Genomic DNA, 9,774 nt, shown 5'->3' on the forward strand with positions numbered 1-9,774 from the left:
AATAAAATATTTTCGTTTTCTTTTCATAATATTATGGTATCTAGTTTTAGTATTTTTTTTATCTAGTTGTATCATTAAAGCACATCAGCAGAATTGGAAATACTGTTGATTTAAGAGATTTAAAATGTAGATCACGAAAAGGCGGAAGTGAGCCCAGGATTTCATCGTCTTTTCCTCTTGCTTCTTTTCTTCTTCTTCGGTTGTATCTGCCGTAACCAAGGTAACGCTAGTCGCTAGGCGGCTCTCTCGCGCTAGCTAGACTTCAATGTTCTGTGAAGCAGCTAGCTATTAACTGCTATGAGGTTATAGCTAACTCGCTTGTTTAGCAGGCTGAGTACAGTAGGAAACCCATCGTTGTGTGAATGTAGCCACATGACTGTGAGGTTGTTGACTTTACAGCTTAACGTGAACGCAGCTAATGCTAACACTTGGCCTTTCCTCTTGTTGAGCTAACGGTAAACAGCATGTTTACGGATGAGGCGCTGGACTCTGTGGGCATCGCGTCAGTGTGGAGGAGAGGTCAGCAGCTGTCGCAGGAGTCGGTATGTTGTTTGGTAACATCAGACGGCTCAAACAAACCTCACCGCTACTACACGCAGCCTTGCTGTGAGGTAACGCTAGGCTAGTATGACACATAATGATGAACACACCTGATCCTAGGCTCTTAGTAGACCCGTGAAGAGAGAGGTCTTCACGGGTCTAAAATGTCTGTTAAGTCAGCTATGCCTCCCCAGGGGGGGGGGCTCCAAACAGTTTCAGGGAAGGCTCAGTAGCCTATTTATTTTACATTAGTTATCAAAAGGAGACCACATAATAGCCAGAATGTGTGTGATTTGGTTATAGAGATAGTTCAGAGATACAGTTGTTTGGCGGAATTTTTGTTTTTTTCTCACTTTCCCAGAGCCAGAAACTAATAAATGCCTTCAGACAGACCGTTTCTATGTATTAGAAAGGTATAGCCTGAAGTATGTCAAACCCGCAAAATCAGGCTATCTTGGGTCAATTGTTGAGTGTCTAGTATCAATAACATAATAATGATGCCATAGGCGTCCAGGATTGACCAAAACTAAGCAAACTAAACTCGGGCACCTTTTTCCAAGCTTTGTCTGAGGGGAGGCCCACAGTGTCAGACTTTGAAAACCTGTGTCTTACATGATTTGTGATGAATTTGAAAAAGTTGAGTGTGGATCCACTGGTGTTTTAGAGAGGCTGCCAGACCAGAGCGCTGCACAGCGCTGAAGCCGAGGTCCAGACCGCCTCCACCTCCTCCAGCAGCACCCAGACTGACCCCGTCACACAGCCACTCTTTCAGCAGGAGGCGGGTGAGGAGCCGCCAGGCTTGTTGGCCTTCCTGCGGCGGGTGGAGGGCGCGGTCGTCAAAGAGCTGCTGAAGAACGCCAAGAGTCACGCCTTCGATGGCTTCCAGGTCAACTGGGAAGACCACAGCCAGCTGGTAAGTAGGGCCGACACACACGCAGACTACAGCCAGCTGGTAAGTATGTGTGTGACATCACTGATCAGTCTTGTCACAATGCCTCCGTGTGTGTGTGTGTGTGTGTGTGTGTGTGACATCACTAATCAGTCTTGTCACAGCGCGCGCACTTATGACATCATTTCTGACATCATCACTGATGGCATCACAGCATTAACTAATTAGCCTAATTAAAAAATCAGGACAACTGTTGCCAAAAAACTAAAGGAATGGAAGTCCCCCTCTTCACCCTCTTTCTAATTGTGGTTGACGGACATGATCTCTGTTATACGGATGGAGAGACTCAGGTTCCTGAGAACCAACTCACTTCGAAAATGTCTAACTATATGGGACCCCTATTTTTAAGCCTACCTCGATGAGGTTAGGGGCGACGGGTGACTCGCCCGGCTGGTTTCCTATAGACCCCTTGAGTGAGATCCCAAGTACATCGCGTACAAGCACATCCGCTTTTTCTCCGTCAGGTCACCCGCGCCGGTGCCCTTTACACACCCTGAAAGAATATCGTTATCGCAGAAATACCCTGAAATATCGTGATATTATTTGAGGGCGATATGGCCTACCCGTGATGTGGAGTTATGTGTATAAGGCTGTTCCTCCATGTGTGCAGGTTTCATGTCGACATCGCCTTCAACATCCCAGCGCTCAAGAGAGAGGTCTGCATGTGACTGGTGTGACCTGGAGCTGCACAGGTTCAGTTATTGCCTGTGCCTACGGTCGGTATGTCTGACGTCAAAGAAATCCAAATTATTATTATTCCCTTCGTTATGTTCAATAAAAACCATACAACGCTCAAGGTCCAGTCAGAGAGAGTGTGTGTGTTTGTGCTTGGCAGTATTGACGATGGAGACTGGAGCGCAGAGAAGTCGTACGTCTGCACCTGGAACCTGGACCGTCGAGGCCTGGACCCCAAACAACCCGACCGGGTCATAGACGTTCCCACCACGGTCACCGCTCTCTCCTTCCACCCCCAGCAGCCCTCCCTCATCGCAGGTAATGCCCAGGTCAGACGAGGCGATAATACCTCTCGGCGAGTAGGTTTTTGGAGCTGGCAGACAAAACCTCCGGCCAGATCAGGGGCAAATTGGCGTGGCAATTCTGACTTTAATCTCATTTTCACGTGTGGCCCTAATCCTCTAATGTGATTTAGGATTTGAATCGGTCTTAAAGTCGAGCTGAACCCCAAAAATGACCTTTCTTTTCTTTTAGTTCAAATACCTGGGTATGCAGTGCACCTATTTAATAATGTATGCAAACAAAATCACAAAAGTCCAATTTCTTTCGTTTTTCACACTTTTTCACATCGAAAGTTAATTTTTCAAGATTTCATTGATAACAGTAATGTACAGTTTGCTGACGTCATCAAATTTCTACCCCATTTCAACCAATCATATCACGACATGCAGCTGTCAATCAAATCTTCATTTCAGGATAATTTTCTCTTCCAAAAGAAAGAGAAAATGGCGCCTAGTGCCTGTCATCTGGCAGAATTCCTGTCCCATAAACTAACTACTAACTTGGCCAATTGTTAGAAACATGAACAAAAAACAAAAACTATAGTCTCTAAGAATGCAAAGAAATGTAACTGGCTCGTTAAAACACGCATTCCAGGAATATTATTTACATTTATAACGATAATGGCGCAGCAGCCATGCATCGGATTGTCCGCTCGCTCCGCACGAAGCAGCCTGGCTGCATGGTACTCCGCGGATCCCACTCGCGTAGCACGACAACACGTTGAATCCCACCCGATTTGGGGGTGGAACATGCCAGGATTGGCCGATGCCAAAGCCAGTCCTCATAATTGTCAAATCAAATAATCAACACCGTATATGGTCCGCCTCTCAATTTGTTTTCAGTCTGAAACGGCCTCAGATGCACGTGACGAACGGGTTCACCTCGACTTTAAATTCAATTCCAGGCAGCATTAAAAAGGTTTGAAAGGTTTTTAATTCGTTTTTCTGAAATGTGCAGCTGTCCACACTTGTGAAGAGGCTCATTGACTATTTTGTGTGCGACAGGGGGTCTGTACAGCGGAGAGGTGGTGGTATGGGACACCAGCCGGACACAGGACCCCGTGCTCGCCCAAACCGGGATGTCTGCAGACAGTCACAGAGAGCCAGTCTATCAGGCTAGTTCTGTCACACATGCTCTCTGCTTGCGGGGTTAGGGTGCATTCCACTTCTTTTGGGAATAGGGGTGTCACGATACACTCAGTTCACGATACGATACGATACACGATATTGGGTTCACGATAACGATACGATACTTTAACAATATTTTTTTGCGATCGATTTGTAAGTTGAGGGGGCATCCTCCACGCTAATTTGAGTAATTTCACCATTTTCATCCTCCGTGTCTGTAACGTCCCTCGTCTGTTCAAACAAAGCAATGAAAAGGAGAGCGAGCATGCAATCAGATGCATATCAGTGCCACCATGTTCAGCTTATTTTTCTCACGATATGAGATTTCATCTCAATGATACATATTATCACGTTTTGATATCGCAATATATTGTGGGACGATATATTGTGACATCCCTAATTGGGAACTAGGAGTTGAGTGATGTCACACCCACGTTGTCAGCGTTCCATTTAAACAGTCGGCAAACCAGCCAGGTTAGCTCTAACCAGGCAATAATAACATGTTAGCAATAACGGTTCATAACAACACATTTCACTGTATTTTGCACAAACACTGTAGCAACATGTCCACAGATAGAAGTTAGACAGTAATGTGTGTATGACTGATTTACTGAGACACAAATAGGTGTGTGCTAATAAACAGTGTATTATTCACGACTTTCACTACTGTTGAAGCGCGGAGCTGCCATCTTGGATTTTGAGGTTGAGGCTGGTGAGGCGGGGGATTGAGGTAGGAAATCTGCATTCAGGGTGACGTCACATGAGCCATTCCTGACCTTTGAACTGGGAGATTCCTAGTTCCCAATACAAATGCAACGGGGCATACGTCTACGTTTGTGAATGTGATGTGGTGCTGTTGGTGCAGGTGTCCTGGCTGGATGTGCAGAGGAGAGGAGAGCTGAGGGTGCTGAGTGCCAGCTCAGGAGGACGTGTGCTGCTGTGGACGCTGGATCCAGACCAGGGAGGCTTTGTCCTCAGTGCCGGCTACGCTTTAGTCCACCAACAGGTCCCCCACAGGCACAGCAGCAGCCCCGGCTTCAAGGTCAGTCCAAAGCAACAACAACAACAACAAACAAGAATACAAATAATACAAACAACACAATACATAGGTGAAGTTAAAACAAGTTAAGAAGAGTCACAGCTAAAATCAATTCATCAGAAGTCCATTCAGAAGTCCATGGTAGTAAATTGTGTTGGTGTGTTTGCTGCCCCTGCAGGCCCGTGGTAGCAGCAGCAGTGTGGGTGTTACCTCCCTGGCTCTCTCCCCCTGGGACCCGGACACCTTCCTGGTGGGCTCAGAGGGGGGTCTGCTGCTCAGGTGCTCCTTCTCATCCAGGACCCCCGCAGCCGTCTCCACCCAGGCCCAGAGCCTGGTGCTCAGAGCGCCGGCCGTCTTCTCCTTCAAGTCCACAGGCAGCCCTATCCACTCCATACACTGCTCCCCCTTCCACAGGTGACTCAGTGCCCCGTCCACTCCCTTCACCCTAGGTGACTAGGGTTCTGTACCCAAACCTGGTACCACTATGGTACCAGTACTTTTACAACTGGTGCTACCGGTACTGAATTGCAGATTTAGGTGCCATGGCCGAGCTACTGAGTGAAATATGCACCCTGCGGCACGCGGTGCTCCGTAACAGGTGCCACACACACCTTCACTAACATTATCGTTTGGAGCGCACTGCTTGAAATCCCCTTTAAATATAAAAAAAATCGCTTTAAATTTTAAAAAGTATGGGTAGTAAATGTATATACTCAACTGCATGTTCTCCAAAATAAGGCATTAGTTCTGTTCCAGTGATGTGATTGGTTAAAAAACAGTGATGTTCCAGTGATGTGATTGTTTAAAAAACAGTATGAGTTTCTCCTGAGGAATCCCTGTGCTGTGATGATGTAGTGTAGTGATGTTGTAGTGACCCGTTGATGTAGTGATGATGTAATGATGATGTAGTGACCCTGTGATGATGTAATGATGATGTAGTAGTGACTCTGCGATGATGTAATGCTGACGTAGTAACCAGACTGCTTTTCTCGCAGGAACCTGTTTGTGAGCGTTGGGACGGACGGCGTGGCCCAGCTGCACTCCCTGCTGCAGGCCGAGCCGCTGCGCTCGCTCCCCGTCTCCCCCTCCTCTGTGTTTCAGGTGCAGTGGTCTCCCACACGCCCCCTGCTGTTTGCTGCTGCCACTGCACAAGGTGCCATCTCAACTACTGTCATTTCATTAGTACTCTGTTCAGACAGCCATACTTTCTCCTCACAGTAGCATCGATGAGTGGGTTTATTGATGCATCTTAAGAAGCAGGGGTGGACTGGGATTCTAATTCAGGCCGGGCATTAGATAGCAAGCAGGCCAGGCCAATACGGGCCGACGCGCGTGCCGGCGGGAAAAATTTGGGCCATTTGAAGCCCAATTTGAGCCGTTTGAAGCCCAATTTGGGCTGTTTGAAGCCAGATTTGGGCCGTTTGAAGCCCGATTTGGGCTTTTTGAAGCCCAATTTGGGCCGTTTAAAGCCAGATTTGGGCCATTTGAAGCCCAATTTGGGCCGTTTGAAGCCCAATTTGCCTGCTGCGCCTGGCCTACTGTTGAGTGGCCTGACTGGGGGCACCAAAAAAAAAAACGTGCCCGATTATGCAGTCCGCGCCTGTTAACAAGTCATCAGCTCCAAATGAGACAAAACAAAGCATACACATTAACATTCATTAAAAAATGTCAATGATAACACAAGAACGCCGAGGGCAGGGCTGTCTCAAAGATACGGCCCGTGGGCTCAGAACCGCCTCTCCAAAGGGTCCAATCTTCCCCACAGGATGACTTCGCAAAGTGTGAAAATTGCACTGATCAGTCCTTCAATCCAATTTTTCACGCTCAGGATTTGACACCTAAAATTGTTGCATTTGTGAAGACTATAAGAGGTGCCAGGTTTGGTGATGAGATAAGATGAGATCAACTTTATTGTCCCCTAGGGGGAATTTATCTCTGGCTAAAAAGTGCTCACAGCCGCATTACAACATTACAAACAAACGACTAAAAAAGAAAAGAAAACAAGGCTAGGTTGAAAGCTAGCATATGGCCGGCGTGGGAAAGCGGTGATGAGCCTGTTGTCAGCCAACGTGGCCGGTCGGTTTGAAATTGTACCAGCCATGCACAATTGTTTACCAGGCAGGCATATTTTGTTACCCCACTTTTGTGTGTCTGTCTAACAACTAATTAGTGGCCAATGGGGGGAGGGTGTTTACTATGATAAAAACATTTGAAAATGGAAAAGACTGTGAAACACAATTGCTCTAAAAATTAATTAATAATTTAAAAAATGAGAAATAATCAAATTAAATACAAGAGCTTACAAGAGCTTGAAGCAACATTACCTCATTATGTAGAGGACCTCCTCTCATCCTTTGGGATGCTACAACCATGAGGTAGGGCTGGTAGTTTGTTAAGTAGTGCAATAGAAGTTGGGAGGAAGGAGAGCTTATAGCGGTTATGCTTGCATTGACTGGATCTGTAACGTCTGCCAGAAGGTAACAAATCATATTCAGAGAATAAAATGTGTGATGGATCCTTCAGAACTCGATGTGCCAGACTGATGACCTTTTTCTGAGATACCTCTCCGTGAAACAGTGTTCTTAAAATCTACCTGTAATTCTTTACACTAAAAGAAACTGCTTGCAGATGTGTGACCTGGGTGTTATTTGGTGCAGGTGTGGTGCAGATATTTGACCTGGGTGTTATTTGGTGCAGGTATTGTGCAGATATTTCACCTGGGTGTTATTTGGTGCAGGTATTGTGCAGATATTTCACCTGGGTGTTATTATTTCGTGCAGGTGTGGTGCAGATATGTGACCTGGGTGAGAGGTCTCTCCGGCCGGCTGCCACCATCGGTCAGGGCGGAGCCGCCCAGGCTGCCACCTGCCTGGACTTCAACTCCCAGAACCCCCAGCTGCTGGCGGTGGGCCAAACCGACGGCACGATCAACATCTGGACCTTGAGCGCCGATCTGACAGAGCAACGCCCCAGAGAGACGCAACAGCTGGAGCACATCGCCAACCAAGTGGCAGAATAAACTATGGCCTTTTTGAAAATGTGTTTTTTCCTCCATAGTAATTGCGTCCACACAAGCACTGCTTTAGAAAATTGTTCCTTCCACACGTGAACGCAAATATGCTAAGTTACAACGTTACCTTACACCGATAAATGCAAACACAGCACCCGCTATCACCAGCTAGCGAGCAAGCTAGCTAACGCTGGTACGCCCTCCTCTGCTTAAAAGGTCTGTGTAAAATGGGCAGTAAAACATCACGGGACACACGTGAAAATACAGTAGCATCGCCCCCTTCGCTCAAATAACACTGCTCCAACCATAATTGTCACCGCGAAAGTAGACTAGATTGTAGACAGATGCACAATGTCGCCTGAGAAGCACAGACGTTTGGCAGAAGGCTTGCAAGAACTAATGGTATGAAAAAGGCTCAGTTTGTGATCAGTTTTAATGTGTATTTTCAGGCATCCATCAGTAAAGTCAGTAAAGTTTGAACATGTCTTGGGAGCTTTTGAAGTGATTTCTCTCACCGTTGCTAATGCAACATAACGCATCAGCGCCTGGAGCAGCTCTCCAAGCTCAAGCTCAATACTGCTTCCAGTTAACAAGATTTCCAACAGAATCAAAACGGTGCAATGCCAGCCAGATAATCGGGGGGGGGGGGGGTTGAGGCAAGGTTGAATTAAACCAAAATTATCCTTTAAAGAACCAGGAGTATCTAGGGTTGCTAGACTACATTTACATAATTGGGTATTCTGTATATAGCTTCTTAGCACTGACCACACATCAGTCAAACCTAAACAAATTTAAATACAGAGAGAAATCGTGACTGTTTACAGTTATATTATAAAACATACACACAGTAAAAGGAGGAGACAAGACATTGAATATTTACATATATAACAAAGAGGTCCATCGTCGTGCCAAAAGACCTGGGAAGACTCAAGGACTCTTAATAAGAAGGATAAGACGTCCCTCATGTCACAGCGCAGTGGGGTCAGACTTTGGGGCCAGTTCTATTGAAATGAATGGGGTTGGGCATGTAGTCCCACTAAACCATCATATCTGTGTCGTTTCACCTTTGATTGAAAAATGCTTCCACCAGATTAAAGACAACACATTATGTGATGTTGGCTGATGTTTTAATGTAAACCTGCGAGTTTGTTTTCTTTATTAATGGTCTCCAAACAGATCATGGCTCTGTCCAGCAGCTGCATATAGCTCAACTCAAGCCCGATCGGCTAACTACATCATGGTACATGACCGGACCGAACAGGGCATCAGTCATTATCACGTAATGCGTTTTGCTTAATCTGGTGGAAGCATTCTTTCAATCAAAGGTGAAACAACACAGATGGTTTATAGTGGGACTTACACATTCACTTCAATAGAACTGGCCCCAATTAGGGATAACGATAACAGGTATTAACCTTACCGATATTTACCGATGTCGATATGATCTGTATATAAACAAGTTTCTATGGGAATAATCAAATGTTGTACATACTGAACAACAAAGGTAAACAATGAATTTGAAAAAGTAATGTCAATTACATTTCAAAAACATTTGGAAAAGCCCATAAATCATAGCTTTACCACATATCCTCTCAATATGAACATTTTGGCCGATACCAAAAACCGATATTAAACATTGCTGTTATTTTGCTCATCGGACCGATACAGATATATAAAAAAATGACTTAACGGCCGATATCGATATGATGCCGATATATCGTGCATCCCAAGCCCCAACGCAAGATTCGATGGCTGTGACGTGAGCGGCCTTATCCTTCGTGTTCACCGTCCTTGAGGGAAGACTCCCCTCCCGTCAGCATCATGGCTACTTTTCACTGTACAACAGTCCATATAGCTCAGTGCCCTGCACGTCCAGAGAGCGTGACCTCTGACCTGTGACCATGGGGCATATAAATAGCATGTAGCCTTTGATCCAATATTACACAGTTAAATGGTAGTGAGCCGAGGAAAGCATCCGGGTTTGTTTCCTTTCATTGAGAATCGAGCGTCACTCCACATTAATTTGTTCTGTCGTTAACTTTGACACACACACACACACACACACGCGCGCGCACAGAGAAATACACAGTCA

General features: G+C 45.9%; 1 protein-coding gene across 1 annotated transcript; it reads left to right on the forward strand.

The window, feature by feature from the left end:
* Nucleotides 1-231: 231 nt before the first annotated feature.
* On the forward strand, nt 232-7,691 carry dync2i2 (dynein 2 intermediate chain 2; the record flags this gene model as incomplete). The annotated part of the gene is made up of 9 exons (XM_083642434.1): nt 232-542; nt 1,205-1,453; nt 2,100-2,209; nt 2,325-2,482; nt 3,511-3,620; nt 4,499-4,675; nt 4,851-5,086; nt 5,668-5,825; nt 7,453-7,691. Exons 1-9 carry the CDS (start codon nt 465-467, stop codon nt 7,689-7,691), a joined length of 1,515 nt encoding a protein of 504 aa, XP_083498560.1. The 5' UTR covers nt 232-464.
* Between the last annotated feature and the right edge of the window lie 2,083 nt (nt 7,692-9,774).

Source organism: Poromitra crassiceps, assembly GCF_964638095.1.
Source record: "Poromitra crassiceps genome assembly, chromosome: 8".
NCBI lineage: Eukaryota > Metazoa > Chordata > Actinopteri > Beryciformes > Melamphaidae > Poromitra > Poromitra crassiceps.